A 17,184-nucleotide genomic window follows, 5' to 3' on the forward strand; every position below is an offset into this window, starting at 1 on the left:
ATGATGTACAATTATAGTGTAAAACGTAATATTAGAAAAGTACATACAACAGGGAAAAAGGTTTCCAAGATAATCTAGGATTCATTTCCCTGCAAAAAAAACTAAAATTGTGCCAATATTGATTTTCCTGATTATTGTGGCGCATGAAAGTTATGGGTATCTAAATGAACTTTTAGGCCGATCTAATTTATAATGAAGGTTTGTTAATATTGTACTTTAAAATGTCGATCAATCCGCAGACGGTTTTTAATTTTTAAAAAGCAACATTACGCTGAAGTATTGTTCCCCTAGTAATTATTAATGTTATTCTCTTATACCGTTGCAAAAAAGGGATATTACAAAAAGTGCATGTATATGAACACTGTTAAATATCTTCTGATATTTAAAAGATTTTGAATAACGCTACTAAAACTCTATCTCAATAGTAATGCATGAAAGTGATAAGCCCAACCAAACCTAGACAAAGGGTAGACAACTCCCTAGTAGAGAAAACGTTTGCTCAAAGTATTGCATCATTCAGTGACTTTTTGAAAAGTGATATTCAGTAGGGTTTCCCAAAGGATTCATGTAGTATGAATCAGAAGTAGTATAGATTCTGTAGTATAAATAAGAATTGCATACACCTTGCTTCACATTGGTAACACACACGAGTTAGGAGACAGAGCACAAAGAGTGTGAAGTATCATCTATTTCTTTTTCTTGCATACAACTGCGGAAAAACTTTAGCACATTACCTCTCTTGCTTTAACAGATGGCTCGGCAACATCAGGTAACTAACTTATACATATGTATATATATATACATGTACATATAGTATATATATACATGTATATATAGTATATATATACACATACGTGTATATAGTATACATACATGTATATATAGTATATATATACACATATATAGTATAGACAGATATATAGTATATATGCATATATAGTATGTATATGTATATATATATAAGTAAAAACGTAAGATATACATATATATATATATATATATATATATAGTACATATGTACATGTAGTATAAAAACCATATAAAACATTATATATAACAAACAGTATATAAAACAATGGTAACCTGTGTGGCATATTTCTTTAATTTTGCTGCAGTATATTTGGTTATTTTTGTTGGCAACTAACTTATACATATGTATATATATACATATATATATATACATGTATATATAGTATATATATATATATATATATCTATATATAAATATATGTATATATATATTTATATTTCTATATATATATATATATATATATATAATACAATTAAAATTTTATGAAAGTATTTGCTATTTTGCTGTAAATGTTTTTAAAATGGTATTCCTTGAAAATGGTCTCATAAATGAAAATGATCGATAGTGGTAATGCTAATCAATTGTGGAAATCCATTGATAAATTTTGACCATGACATCTCCATTGCCAGACTGTCACGGCCAACAGCGTTTTTCTTTTAACTTTCACGCTTTTTCCTATGTTAAAAAGATGCTTCAAGGTTAACACGGTTTATAATTGTAAATATGTATTATTGCATTGCGTATAAAAGCGAAAGGAATTTTGACATCATACAATTGATTTTATGTTAAAACTTTTTTAGCTGCTATTAGTGAAAGCATAGATCTCGTTTAACGTTGGTACAAAGTATTTTACACGAAACAACATTGTGCTGTAAATTATCTAAGACGAGTCATTACTTGCAACGCTCTTACGACTCACACTTGTACGAGTCATACCATTGTTGCATGTTATGACGCGTGTTATGTTGCATCATAACAGCGTACTGTAGCAGTTGTATGTATTTAAAGTAGTTGTGTGTCATCTTGGAATTATTATGTAAAAATTAAGTTATTTCTTTGTTCGGGGTAAATCTAACTCACTGTGCAGACTACGTGGTGACATGGTGACGTGGTGACATGCTATTATCCGATATACAGTAGGCCTAATTGCCCTGCACTCACTCCGTAATTATCTGATATTATGCTATGAACTATCATGTAGAATGATAGTATATAATGTGTTTGGTGCTCTATTGTTGAGTTGTTGAGACTTGAATTAAGCTAGTCTGTTATATCTTACACTCAAACTTATTTGGATAGAATATTAGCACAAACATCTTTAGCAGATTACGCTGTGTTAGTAATTATAACCTGCAAATATATGTTCTTGCATAACGAATAACTTGTACATTATTTTTGGGCTGCTGCGTTGATTGGATTACAAGCGAAGCCAACGGACGTCGTAGCTTCACTATTCCAGCCTTGACGATAGTCGTAATGACAATAACTAGTCTACCAATAAAACACTGAATAACACTGACCAGCCTCATTCCCAGATCCAATCAATAGCTTCGGTTGTGCGTACGCCGTCCAGTGAAACTTCCAAGTTACAATATTTCCATTATATGTTCGCTATTAGCTTCGCGCTGCTGCGAGGATTTATCAAGGAGTTGGGAAATATATTTTCCAAAGGTTTGTTATAAAAGTCGAGAGTCAGTAAAGCAATATCAATTTATTGTTCCTGGTAGACTAATCAAAATAACCAAATTTACATTTATGCTTGTGTAACGGCCTTGCTTGTACATTGCGATGATGGCCATTCACAGAAAACAGTGCTGTCGGACGTGATGTAAGGTGTAGACGAGTTTAAGCTTCAGGTAATTTTTACATATTAGTAGCAGCATTGAAATTTGTAAAGGATTGTTTGTGTCAATTAGTTATTCCCAATATTTGCATTATAATCATACATTCGTAATCGTTGTTTTAGCCTAGCGCTGCCAAGACGGCAAAGAAAATGGCCGACAAATCTAAAGATCCCCAAGATTCATCCTTTGACAGCGCATTAGGTGACAGCATTGCTAGTGATCACAGCAGTTATAGTGACTCCGTTGACTCTGTGACTCCGCCATCACTCAGTTATAGTGATGGCAGACCGCACACAGATTCTTCTAAGGAATTGTATTTGACGCCTGATCTAGCATATTATAGTGGCAGCAGCTGCGGTGCGTTTGCTCGCGAGACTGTGAAGTCAACACCAACGACTAGACATTTGGCAGACGACACAAATAACGGCAACTACTTTAAGGGAAATCTTCAGCAATATATAGATAAACTTGATAGTATAGCTGACTTCCGCTCTTGGGATCCAATAAAAGATATAAAAAACCTGCTAAGTAAAGAACATTTGGAGGAGCTTCGGCAACTTTTATGGGAACAAGACGAAGATAAAGAATTGTAAGTTATTATTCAATGCGAGCTACTGATTATAATAGTTTTGTCTTTTAGTTGTGATATTACATTGCTGTTTCAACTGTCATTATAAACAATACTATTTTTTAGTGAAGCCATAAATGCCGCTAGATATGGCGATGACAAAATGGTAGCTCTAGCCTTGTTCACCGCCAAAAGTCACAAGCAGCTCAATACGATGAATGCTGATCGTCAAACAGTTTTACATATAGCAGCTGAAAAGTGTTCTCCCCATTGCTGCCGCTTACTAATAACCCGAGGCTGTGATGGCGCGATTGCAGATGTGTGGGGTACGTATCAACATAGTTATTTTGATCATTTCCAATTATTGAGATAAATATATTTGCTGATCAATAATCTTTTCACATGTTAATAAATTATCATGTAATTATTTATTGCAGGCAACACTCCTTTGCACATTGCTGCCATGTTTGGCCGACCAGAAGTTATAAAAGCTCTTTGCACTACCCTGTCTAAAACTGAAGTTCATCATCCTTATTTTCGTGTACCATATAAATCACTTCCTCAAGATAATGTTCAGTCATACAATCATGATGGCCGAGCACCTGTTCATTTGGCTGCTCAAGAACCCCACAGTGAGAGGCATCAAGCATCTTTGAAAGCTTTGGTCAAATATGCACGGGCTGACATAGACTATCGGGTGAGTTTTATTGACGGGTTTATATATCTGTTTGCCACTTATCTATGCAAATACTCATACCAATCAATTAATTTGCTAAACATTTATTTTTTGATCAAATCCAAAGCTGATTTAACAAAAGTCAAACGTTTTTCACTACAAATCCATTTTGTTGTGCTGCTCATGCTGTAACACCTAGGAACAGATTTGTAGTGGGAACAATTGACTTTCCTGACAAGTTTTAGTTGAAAAAAATTACTTCACCTATTACTATTAGTGTAGAGTTTTTTTTGTAGATTTGAGTTTTACTTTATCTTATTTATGTTTAATCATAACATTACTACATATATATTGTTTACGTAATTATTTATTTTTAATCATAGAATCGCTATATATATTATTTATATATACATTAATTAATAAATATTATTTATATTATATATATATTTATATACAAATACTAGGTATTTTACTCTGGCTAAGATAAATAATAATCATAGACCTAGTAAAGGTGCTTGTTGTCCTGTTGTCCAAATTGTGCTGTTGCACAATTGTGCTTGTCAGTCATCAAACTCGTAACCTCGGCTTTCATTGATATCCAACATGATATTACCATATTGACAGCATCATCTTTCACCCTCAGCATGATTTGACCATATTGACAGCTTCATATTTTACCCTCAGTTCATTTGCTTTCTTTTTAATTCAAGAATTATGGTAGTTTTTAGCATCTCACTCTCCATTGAAATTTTCATGCCAGCATCACTGTATCCCTTGTATAACGAGTTTCATGTTTTATTTCAGAGGTTTGGCGATGGTTATGCTCCTGCTCACATAGCTATAGACAACGATGACTATGACTGTCTCGAGATGTGTTTACGAATAGGCGCTGATTCTGAAGTTCGCAATTTTCGCAGCGAGACCCCTCAGCAAATGGCCTACCTTTGTTATAATAACGACAAAGATCACAGGACGGTAAGCTGATTGGCTAACCAGTCTCCTTCCATAAAAGGAACAGAATCTATGATATCAAATAGGGGCGAATAGCTTAAAAAACAAATCCTTTAAATGAATATCTGAGAATTTGCCAAGATTGTTTGAATTACTACATTTTCCTTTTGATATTATTGACATTATTATTTGTGCATATTATTTTGATATTATTGACGCCTTGACATTTATTTGTGCATGGAAAATCAGAAAAGTTTGTTTGATATGGCAGGTGATACTTTGTCAAAAACATGGAGCTGGAGCATATCAGCTGGATTATGCAGAAGCTGAGCCATTTACTGATGATGAGGAGATGGATGTGGAAGAGGTAAATATTTATGATCTGCTGTGCGTTATGTGCTGCTGAACAGCATGTGAGCTAGGCTTGTATGACACTCCCTTGGCAACCCAATTCTTTGTATTTTATAAAAGATGCAAACAATCAATGTATTGGTTACTGCCCATACATGTCTGTTGGAACTTCTAATAAAAAGGCTTTCACATCCTGGAACAAGTTATGGTTATCATGTTATTCACATTGGTTTTTCATGCAAGCCACTTGATAGCTTTGTATGATATCAGCTTTGGCTTTGCACAATTGTAATCACTCAAGCGTTTATCATGTTGCTATTGATTAATCATAGTACCATGGTGAGGGTTGCCGAGTCACCCCCTTCCTCGTGTCATGTATGTGCGCACACTGGTTATGTTCAGGGATTGATATATATGACTTGATTGAACATGACCTGAATAATTACCGGCTGAGCCGTTCCTAGGGATTCCAGTTTGCCTCGGAAAACCCGCCTATTGCGTACCAGCTTTCCAAAATTGCCTGGAAAACAGCTCTCTAAGCCTGCGCATGGTTGAACACATACAGCATTTAATTGATGTCTGCCATGCCTTGATAATACAATGCTCTTCATTTTTAGGAGAAAGCGTGCCCTGTCTCAGAAGAAAGCCTCCGACAGTATATGGAACAGATGAATATGGGATAAATGACGCATATTCTAAACCACTGCTTTATTGCTTGTATGTGTCAGAGAAGCTCATCCTTCGTCTACATCCCTCAATATATTTTTTATTTGTTTTTATTTACTATTATAAATTTTACAAATGTTTTTATATGAGTGTTTTATGTTCAATTAACTAGTCAGTCATTCAGATCAGACAACAAGGTTTTTGGCATATGCATGCTCAATATCATTATGATGGACGTAGTCATGTAGAAAAGCGTAAATTGAAGAACTCTAGTGAGTGAAGACAATAAGAAAAATAAAAAAGAATGAGTGGAGAAAGGTTGCACTGTATGGGAGTGAAGAAAGGTTGCAGTGTATGAAGAGTGAAGAAAGGTTGCGCTGTATGGATTGTGAAGAAAGGTTGCAGTGTATGAAGAGTGAAGAAAGGTTGCGCTGTATGGATTGTGAAGAAAGGTTGCACTGTATGGAGAGTGAAGAAAGGTTGCACTGTATGGAGAGTGACGAAAGGTTGCACTGTATGGAGAGTGAAGATGCATGGGTTGCGGTGTAGAATAAATAATACTATCTTGTTAAAATCTCAGAGATTTTGTATTGCAAATGCTTAGAGTGTGTTACATGATGTGCCAAGTGGTGTTGGTATGGCTGGTGTAAAATTGGATATTTAATATCTAGTAGTGAATGGAATGACTGACTTACAATTATTTTCACTAAACTTTGAAGGCTATTATATTAACTGTTTTCCAAATATATCACCTTTTCAACCGTTTTAGTGAAATTGTCTTCAAAAATTTTTTGACAATGCAGCAAGTTGAATGCCAAATTTTATCAATCATTTGCCAGTGGTGCTTACGAGATTCCCATCAAGCTGAAGGACTAGTCTGCTTGCTCGATACGCCTTCGATCATCAGAAAAACAATTGCTTTTATTGTATCAAGATGGTCAAAATAAAATAAAACTATCAAGAAACTTGCCTTTGTTTAATAGCTTATCTGCTTCTTAGCAGTCTGATCCGCATGTGCATAACAGTGAAAAAAGCCTGGCAGACTTGACCATACAATTAGAAGCCTAAGTGATGTTTGCTTAATGGTGATAGCAAATTTGTTGTTATTAGCAACCAAGACAACACAACGGTTGAAAACACACTAGAAGTAAATTTTTTCATTTTTCTTACCTTCCCACCTGCTTGAAAAAATGATTTATAGAATCAGCTTATTCCAGAGACCATGGCTAGAATAATCTTTATTTGTTTTAAAACTAAATGAAGGAATAGATATTATTAAAATTGTTTCATAAAATAGATTATTGCATACTGCTTCAAATGACAATGATTTAAAAATGTTTGAGCCATGTATTTGAAAACATGATATTGAATAACATGAAATAAATATGAACGCTTAATTTCAGCAAAATACGCATGGACGGATTAACCTAAAATTTCTGCATCAGACTATAACAATCTCATGTTTCTTTTCTATCACAAATTATACGAAAGAGACGTACAAATTAAAGGAAACTATTCTTGTTTTGTAGCCTATGCGTCATCCAGTTGGCATAGTAGAGCCACTCCTCGAGACACCCAAAAATCGGGAGAAAGATCGGAAGGCAACTGTATGGCAGTGACAAAGTTAGTAGACAAGCCTGTGCTGGAGAGGGTACCAGCTCGTGCGGAGGTACGATACAATGGACATGCATAATATTTGTCCTCACTTGTGGTCATGGTGACACTTGTCTCAGCAGCTATCTGACAACAGATAATCAGCAAGAATAACCATGGTGCATTACTATTCCAGCGCCATCAACAGTATTTCACTTATTTTGGCTATTTCAACTGCTTACAAGCTAGTCAACGTATGCCTCATATGGAAGGTAATAGATCTCTTACTGCAGCTATCCATATGTCATATTATATTTTTTTACTATGGAGAATGTAAAGTTCATCTCCTATTTGAGATGTCTTGTAATATATCTGCCAGTTTCATTCTAAAGTTTTGACAATAAATCTTCAATTGCTCAATATTTCATATGGAATTTTCTTTTTTGCATTATTACCTTATGTGTCCAGTCTGAGTATCAGCCCATTTCGTACGATATCACAGTTTTGGTGAAAACATTGTAACATCTTTAATATCATGTAAGAGTTTCATTCCACAATGGTTAATAATAAATGAATGGTAATATTCTAAGACCAGCTGAAATGAGAATTTTTATATAATACATATAATATATTTTTATTGTATATTATATAATACACCTATGTATTATATAATACCCATTATATACGTTATATAACGCATAACTCTATGCTGTACCTGAGTTGGTTGAAGGACTAGCTCGGGTAGCCTTGAAAACCTATGGCCCGGTCTGGAGTCTCTGAGGCACTTCTGCTCAATGTCCCATCTCGCACCATCAAGATAGAGTCCAAATACTAAGATGCCATCCCCTTCATATACAGGGCCCTGTGCAGTTCAACTCAAGCACATTAGCAAAATCCAGCAATATTATGGTACACTGCTAGTCTATTTGGAACTCTCATATGGAAAGGTTAAACACTACCGCGGGTGCACGGAAAGCAAATAATAAAAATACAAGTTTAAATGTCAACAAATTAGCACCTGCTGCAGTTGTCAAGTATATACGAAGATCACCTTACTATATGTTGTAAAAAGACTAGCAAAGAATAATAGAATTGGTTAGCCAATCATTCTTACAATAAAGATATGTCCGTTTTACTTTAATTATTTTGAAAGAAACTCTAAAAACTCCATGATAACACAAAAAGGGATAAAACGCTCAACTATTCAAATATTATAATAGCTAAAATATACTTCAGCTTTTAAAGGCAAAATATTATTTCATTTTATACAAGAAACGGCTTGTTTGGTACTAGATGTAAACAAATGAATTTTTTATGCAAGCCTCAATAGTGTAAAATTCCTAGCAGACAACCATACTTCCATATAATGACTAGTTCCAAAAAGCTTTACAAATTGTAGAAAATGTAATTTGCAGCATAGCCTGGTGGTGGAGTGAGGAGGGGCTTTGGCTGGCAAAAGTCTGATATGGATAAATGAGCAGATTAACATAATTCACCTCTGGGGACAAACGATGAATAAACATGCGAAAGGTCAACACTCTACTTCTACACATATACTACAGGTATATGATTTTTATGGTTTCACATTTTGATTTATGTATTTTTTAAGGTAGGGCCACACGAAACAAAATTCTCACGAAATCGGCGACATTTGGACGAAACGATTCGTACGAATTGACATTTGGACGAATTCATCCATCGTTGGTTGCGCACCATGAACGAGTCCTGAATTGGACGAAACGTCAGAAATTCCTACGAATCGTTGTTTGATTGGTCGGTTGAAAAGGTTAGTTGAATGTTGAAGGTCGTTTTCTTCTACGTCTGAAGCAAATGATTGAAACGGAATCGGCTTCAATTTATCACCGCGTTCTGATTGGCTAGTTGAAATTTAGTTTCGTACGAATCCGTGGTGGGGAAACTCCGTGTGGCAGGTCAGAAATTTTGTACGAATGGAATTTCCCAGATTAGTTGAAATTACACGATACGTGTGGCCCCACCTTTAGTCAGCATCAGTTTTTTATGAGCATATATACAAACATTTTATTCATCTGACTGAGACAAATACACATGCACTTTAAACTTTTAAACTTTATATATACAGTGTAAATACTTGACTTTATTATGTTTCATTAACTACCTGAAATCCAAGTTCGGTGACTTTAAGGGATAATTTAGTATCATGCAACTGAACTTCCTGGTCAATAGAGGGATTGGGCCGAACCGTGAACTCAAAGTTAAGAGTATCAATAGAAATTGTCTTCTGTCTAGCATGATTCTGTAGCACAGCTGTTAGGAACCCTGTAAATACCGCTGGACTTTATTGCAAACAAAACATGATGATTAGCAAACATCTAAAGTGAAGTCTAGCAATGACAACTTACTGTGTTCAAATCTAGGAACTTAAGCTACATGTTACACTTTGTTTTATTATTACTATTAGGCCTGCTATTTTGAGAAAAATATTTTCTGTATCCGAAATAATATTTCCATGTTTAACTTTCATATTAATTCTTGCAAAATTTTTAACCACACCCAGAGAATGTTATAAATAAAAAGGCGGTCTTGCAAATTTTTTTACATTTAGAATGCTTATTGCATCAGGGTTTCACTAATTCCACCTGAATGTGAATTATTTCTCGAGTAAACATTTAAATATCATATGTTCTGCACATCAATGCTGCCAGTCAGCATTGTAGAAGTTTTTTTAATAAAAGTTAAAGTCAGCAAAGCTATGTGAAGAAACATAATACTGTCATTTTTACTGAAGCATCCTTTTTATGTAGACATCAGCATATCTGACTATCTGCACAGGTTCAAAACTTAAAAAACAATTTTGCAAATTAATACTGCCTGATAATAACAAACCTAGCTAAAAATTAAGGTAAACGATCAGAGAATAAAAAATATTCATTTTTTCTCCATCTTTGTGAATTATGCATTTTTGAATTGAGAGTAACCTTAAAATAAATGTGGATTACTTTAGAAGTTTAGGCATTCAAGAAAAGTTGATAATGACGATGTAGTGGGAATTCCGAGCCAAGTTGGAATCCCTACACCATTAGATTAGCTATTGATAACATGTTTAATAAACACAGCGCGCCTGCGAAACGCAGGCGTGTCAAATCCCTTTGACCCAAACAATAACTATATTGTGCCTTTGGTGCCAGGGTTCTGAGAAATAATATCAGAATTCGATTAGAATTACTTCCAATTGGGATTTTGCCACAGCAGTTGCGTTACGAACAAAAAGTGCTTATCAAGCCCTAGAAATCCAAGAAAATCTATTCACAAAAAGTTTTCCATAAAGCATGTGGAATGATGAATAAGTAAAAAAATTCCTTCGAATTTCCTTCATTCTAGTACATGACTCATAGTTACTTGTTATATATTATAGTACATGACTCATAGTTACTTGTTATATATTATAGTACATGACTCATAGTTACTTGTTATATATTCTAATACATGACTCATAGTTACTTGTTATATATTATAGTACATGACTCATAATTACTTGTTATATATTATAGTACATGACTCATAGTTACTTGTTATATATTCTAGTACATGACTCATAATTACTTGTTATATACCGGTATTCTAATACATGACTCATAGTTACTTGTTATATATTCTAGGACATGACTCATATTTACTTGTTATATATTCTAGTACATGACTCATAATTACTTGTTATATATTCTAGTACATGACTCATAATTACTTGTTATATATTATAGTACATGACTCATAGTTACTTGTTATATATTCTAGAACATTACTCATAATTACTTGTTATATATTCTAGTACATGACTCTTAGTTACTTGTTATATATTCTAGTACATGACTCATAATTACTTGTTATATATTCTAGTACATGACTCATATTTACTTGTTATATATTATAGTACATGACTCATAGTTACTTGTTATATATTCTAGAACATGACTCATAGTTACTTGTTATATATTCTAGTACATGACTCATAATTACTTGTTATATATTATAGTACATGACTCATAGTTACTTGTTATATATTCTAGAACATTACTCATAGTTACTTGTTATATATTCTAGTACATGACTCATAGTTACTTGTTATATATTCTAGTACATGACTCATGGATACTTGTTATCTATTCTAGTATATGACTCATAGATATCTTGTTATATATTTTAGAACATGACTCACAGTTACTTGTTATATATTCCAGTACATGACTAATAGTTACTTGTTATATATTCTATTATATGACTCATAGATATCTAGTTATATATTTTAGAACATGACTCATAGTTACTTGTTATATATTCTAGTACATGACTCTTAGTTACTTGTTATATATTCTAGAACACGACTCATAGTTACGTATAAATCATTCTAGTACAATGATTTGGACACATTTCTGGAGTAAAACTATTCATTCTATACAAACCATTGCAAAGAGAAATGCTTACCTTGAGGAAAGAAGAAAGATGAGATCCAGTAGCTGCGGGGGTGCTCAGATCGATAGAGGTAGGAGTTGTCTAACATTGCAGGACTCGGCGTCTCTTTACCTTTGTCCTTGCCGGTCTGGGTGCTGAATATATGCTTCTTGTACTCAACCTCTGCATGCATGGCCACCTGGCGGCCAAGCATTATCAATGATTAAATGAGCAGTAGATATGGATAAAATATTTATTTCTGAAAAAAATTGTATATAGAATAAACTGATAGTTAAATAGGTTGTTAAGGTGATGGCAAGTATTTAATACCATTTAATAAAATATTTCTAACCAATTCCCACACTGCAAAACATACATGCATTTACTGAGAGTAACATAAACAGCCAAACATTTTAGATGTCACTGTAAACAGTGAGATCTAAAATGCTTGTCTGTCACTCAGTGACATCACATTTTAGATGTCACTGTCACTCAGTGACATCTAAAATGTTTGTCACTGTAAACAGTGAGAAACAGTGCTATGTAACAGTTTTATTTCATGTATTTAAAAAGAATTATTACACACTCGTGAAAAACTTTTTATGATTGCCAGAATTAGTTTCATACAAAATAAAAATACATGTATATGTGATGATAGCGCGCATGTTATTTTATACTAGACTGTATGATGTACTTTCTGCTGGCCTGCCAGATCAAGAAATTCCAACGAACTGGGAGTTTTAACTCTGGGTAGCACGCTAGCTTAGCAGCTGGCAAAATTACAAAATCTTGATGACATTCAGACCTCTATTTTTTGCCTCGTATAAAGCGGCTAGCGGTTTGTGGCAAGGTGCCAGAGACACATTCCTAAGCCTCACCTTACTCACCCCTCCCTACTGCCACATAGAAACAAAGTCATAAATTATACTGCAACCGACAGAGGATTTGCATAATGCTTCAAGATTTAGGAGAATCGCACAAGTTGGAAATGCTCCGAAATGTCACGTCTTATGCGGTCCAATATTTTTATGACTGATTTATCACCTGATGGCACCATCTGGAAAGGTACTCTACCCGTTGACTCAAGTCTATCACCCAAGAACCAAGCGGTTTCATAGACTCGTAGGCAACTTTCTGCAAAGAAATCAATAATAACAATAAGATTCTAGAAGAAATGTATCTGATTGCCGTAGGTGACAAACAGACAGAGCTATGAATTTCTGCGTATTTAAACCAAAATGAGTCAGTAAATGTTGAAATTTTAAAGATAAAAGAATAAATAGCTTAATCCAGTTTTCCAACTATATTATAAGATATTTCAATCTAGCCACCTTATGTTAATCTACGTAATGACAAAACAGTGCAGTATAACTATACGAGCTGTCCATTATTAATATTATTATTACAGTTAAATATTATTTTTACGAAGTCTAATTGATTCTTTATATGACTCAACCTTCCATGCTGCAACATCAAAGTTTAATAATGAACTGCAAAGGTTATGGTTAACTTCCATGAGGTGGGCAAATAAAATATACGTGTAATTACTTATTATTACTATTAAATATCTTAGTGTATAAAACAGGTAAAGCTGAACAAGAATTTTAAAATAGTAGATTGAAGAGCAACCTGTGCTATTTCAAAGTAATGATACTATAAACGTAAAATACCCTTTACGGAACATGTGTGTTTGTTGGATCACAGACTCGTGTGAAAGATCAAAGGTTGTTGTGTGATAGGTTTGCAAGCCTTCCAAATGAGTATGTCATTGAAACATCTATTATTCAAGCTGGGATCATTTACATGTAAATTAGTGAACTTCAAACAAACCCGTAAAAATCGGAGACTGGGTTCAACTAATAAACATGAGTACCCAGGGTTGATACTCCCCCCAAAAGGCCCATTAGGCTCGGCCCAATATCACGTTTTAGGGGGGGGGGTTCAGACCATGGGGCAGTGTCAGTGAATTGCTACTTTAGGGGGGTTTCCACAGCCCGGCCAGTGAAGGGCCCATAGAAATTATTTTTATAGCTTCTGAATCATATTGGATGTTTAGCGGGACGTGGAACCTGGGCGCCCCCTTGGGAACTTCTAGTATTTAGGGGGTGTATTTCAAATTGACCAACCAGGTGATTGGGGGTACAATATCCAAGTCTGGGCCTAGCCAGGTGAGTGTTTCTTTCAGAGTATCAGCCCTGGGCATGAGTAGTGCTTGCATATCATGTGATTTACTTTCCTTGTTATAAAACCAGCTCAACCAATGCGATTCGCTGATACTGATCAAAGTCATACACGCATATATGTTTTCCTATTGATGGAAAACTCACTTTCCATCCTTTTATCAATCAATGATCAATTGACCAGTCGCAGCCAGTCATCATCATGAGAAATTAAACAGCAGTTTACATCGGTCCTTGAGTGAATCGCAAAACAAAATGATATGTCACTTGTATATTGACCTCAGATACGAAATAGCTTGTTCTTGCCCTAGAAGCATGTAAAACGCTTAAAAGCTATCATTTAAACCCACTAGCATAGTCTGTGCTCCTACATTATTGGGTTATTAATACCAGTGGCTATAGCTTAAATGACGAACCTTCCATATAGAAGGAATAATCTGGCCGAGTATGGAATGATAGATGTCCTCTAGCTCTTCTGACATGATTATCTCCCCCTTGACAGCCCTACAGAGCAGCGTGAGGGACTTGCATATCGTCTCAAGAAGTTTGTTCATACGGTCGACTTCTTGTCTCAAGAAGGTGACGAGAGCTGATTGCAAGATCCGCTGACTTAAGAATTCTGCCAAAAGTTACCAACCAGATAAATCTTTGATTAATCTATTTTTAAATCCAATTATCAGTAACTAGCGCCACTAGTAATTGCGTAGAAGTAATAACATAGATATCTGAGTTAGAGATATTCAAGATACAAAGTTACGATAGTTCTTATATTTTATTGCTTTGTTCAATTTGAAAGCCTAGATTTGTGATTACTACAAGCGTATGTTCTCTGTCAAGCATTTGCTAGTCAATCAATCAAGCTATCTTTACCATAATAAGAGGCGTGTCCGTCTGTCTCTTCATCTGTCCGAAGCTATAGTTGAAAATTGGAGAAAAAATATTGCACTGTATAGGATTCAAACCCATGCAATGCGATTTTTAAATACTTGTGAAGGATAACAGAACTAATGTGTGAGGTCAAATACACCACCCTTTATTAGTACTATCACTCTGGTAGTATTGTGTGTGGTAAGTGGTCATCAGGTGTAATAAGTATTTGCACAATTATTCTAAAGTTTGAAACGGTCGAGTGGCAGGGAAGTTGAATAGCCGGATTTGATTCCCAAGCGGTGCAATCTTTTTTCCCCGCTCTTAGTTTGGCTTTAGACTTATGAAAATGCCAAGTAATGACTAGTATTCTAGATATGGTGCTGGTATAGTCTCAGTAGGGCCGAGTGTTGCGGGTTGAAATCCTATACAATGCAATGTTTTTTCTCCAACTTCCAACTATAGCTTTGGACAGATGGAGGAACAGACAAACCCGCTTTTTATTATGGTAAAGATAGACTAGCATTGATTGACTAGCAAATGCTTGACAGAGAATATACGCTTGCAGTAATCACAGATCTATCGCTTCAAATTGAACAAAGCAATAAGATATAAGAAAATTTCCTCATTCCTTATTTTGTGTATCTGATTTAAGAAAATATTTAATACCAAACTTATTAAAGTTTCTTGAAAATAAAAGCAGAACACTCAATACAGTGTGAGTACGAGATAAATATAACACTACCCAACAGCGCATATAAAACACGCAACACTAAACAATATTTTTAATTCCGAATAGTCATCGATGCTTGATAACATTTTTTAGCTGCTGTATTCCAAAGAACACACAAGTAGATAAGTTTGGTATCAGAAGATATCTGCGTGTCTCCAAGCAGGTGTCGAAGGTGAGACGTAAATACTTCACAGGCACCATTTACTGCTTGTGTGACGTGATAGCTAGCGCCTTGCTATATGCACTTCGATCTTACTATTTTTCACCATGCTTGTTTCCAACTGAAAAAAACCTTTGGGCAGATTTCTGAATGTAAAGAAAGTTGTTAAAAGTACACCGAGTACATGTAAGAATATAGGGGATAAAAGTATAAATAAATTATAAACCTTACAGCCATTCAGGTAATGCCTAATAAGTGACACACAGAAGTAAGACTTTAGTCAAAATGACACAAAGAAGTGATGCCATCTTGTCAATGTGACACACAGTAGTGGTGACATCTCGTCAAAGTGTCACACAGAAAAGATAACATCTAGTCAAAGTGACCCACAGAAGTGATGAAATCTTATCAAGGTATCACACAGTGGTGATGACATCTAGCCAAGGTGACCCATAGAAGTGATGACATCTTGTCAATGTGACACACAGAAGTGATGACATCTAGTCAAAGTGACTCACAAAAGTTATGACATTTAGTCAAAGTGTCACACAGAAGTGATGACATCTAGTCAAAGTGACTCACAAAAGTTATGACATTTAGTCAAAGTGTCACACAGAAGTTATGACATTTAGTCAAAGTGTCACACAGAAGTTATGACATTTAGTCAAAGTGTCACACAGAAGTTATGACATTTAGTCAAAGTGTCACACAGAAGTTATGACATTTAGTCAAAGTGTCACACAGAAGTTATGACATTTAGTCAAGGTCAGAATAGAGCACCTGGCAGTTCAATGTCTTTGCTTCGTCTTTGAACTATCTGAGAGGAAAGATCAGCTTTCATAAGAGACTGGAATGTAAAAAGTCGTTTTGGAGGCTGAGCTCCAGATGGAAGTTGGGGCGGGTTCATGATAGCCTCCTCATCTTCCACTACAGATGGGATGTTGCGAAGCATGTCATCACACGCTTCCAAAACCACTTCATCGCTAGTCTTCACCACAGTTCTAGAGATCAAGATAGAATATAGAGTACTACGTCCAAACAAGCATTGACAAAAACACAATGAGAAACAACTCCAAATAGCTTTCATAATTGAAAAACTGTTTCATAGGCATACATCTTGCTCAACGTCCCAATTTGTGAAAGTATAACAATTTCACCTTAGGTGCAAAATGTTTTTATAGCCATTTAATTCGATCAAGGTAATAGTGCTTAACAAAACAAATGTGAATACCAAGCAATGAAGTGGTATAATTGTGTTAAGTTGGAAAAGTTGACAAGTTTACACAAGTCAATAAAATTGAAGAATGCACTACGTGTCCTTTTTGGATGTGCACTGCACTTGTATTGTGCTGACGT

General features: G+C 34.8%; 2 protein-coding genes across 4 annotated transcripts in view; one reads left to right on the forward strand and one right to left on the reverse strand.

The window, feature by feature from the left end:
• Window positions 1-736: 736 nt before the first annotated feature.
• Window positions 737-7,535, forward strand: LOC137401062 (NF-kappa-B inhibitor alpha-like). 3 transcript variants are annotated; one of them, XM_068087413.1, is made up of 8 exons: window positions 737-769; window positions 2,778-3,244; window positions 3,350-3,549; window positions 3,661-3,920; window positions 4,704-4,874; window positions 5,122-5,217; window positions 5,819-5,918; window positions 7,397-7,535. In XM_068087413.1, the coding sequence occupies exons 1-7, from the start codon at window positions 752-754 to the stop codon at window positions 5,882-5,884; spliced, it is 1,278 nt and encodes a 425-aa protein (XP_067943514.1). In that variant the 5' UTR covers window positions 737-751; the 3' UTR covers window positions 5,885-5,918; window positions 7,397-7,535. The 3 variants fall into 3 exon arrangements, with proteins under 3 accessions (XP_067943514.1, XP_067943513.1, XP_067943515.1); XM_068087412.1 differs by lacking the exon at window positions 7,397-7,535 and having other exon boundaries at window positions 5,819-6,011; XM_068087414.1 differs by lacking the exons at window positions 737-769; window positions 7,397-7,535 and adding an exon at window positions 2,443-2,667 and having other exon boundaries at window positions 5,819-6,011.
• LOC137401061 (dynein axonemal heavy chain 6-like) overlaps window positions 7,398-17,184 on the reverse strand; it is a 106,544-nt gene continuing 96,757 nt past the window's right edge. The window contains exons 77-83 of the mRNA XM_068087411.1: window positions 16,609-16,829; window positions 14,485-14,687; window positions 12,933-13,022; window positions 11,922-12,087; window positions 9,598-9,758; window positions 8,176-8,322; window positions 7,398-7,607 (exon numbers count right to left, since the gene is read on the reverse strand). Of these exons, the coding sequence (XP_067943512.1) occupies window positions 7,398-7,607; window positions 8,176-8,322; window positions 9,598-9,758; window positions 11,922-12,087; window positions 12,933-13,022; window positions 14,485-14,687; window positions 16,609-16,829 (1,198 nt within the window). The remainder of the gene's footprint in view (window positions 7,608-8,175; window positions 8,323-9,597; window positions 9,759-11,921; window positions 12,088-12,932; window positions 13,023-14,484; window positions 14,688-16,608; window positions 16,830-17,184) is intronic.

This window comes from Watersipora subatra, chromosome 7 (assembly GCF_963576615.1).
Source record: "Watersipora subatra chromosome 7, tzWatSuba1.1, whole genome shotgun sequence".
In the NCBI taxonomy this organism is placed as follows: domain Eukaryota; kingdom Metazoa; phylum Bryozoa; class Gymnolaemata; order Cheilostomatida; family Watersiporidae; genus Watersipora; species Watersipora subatra.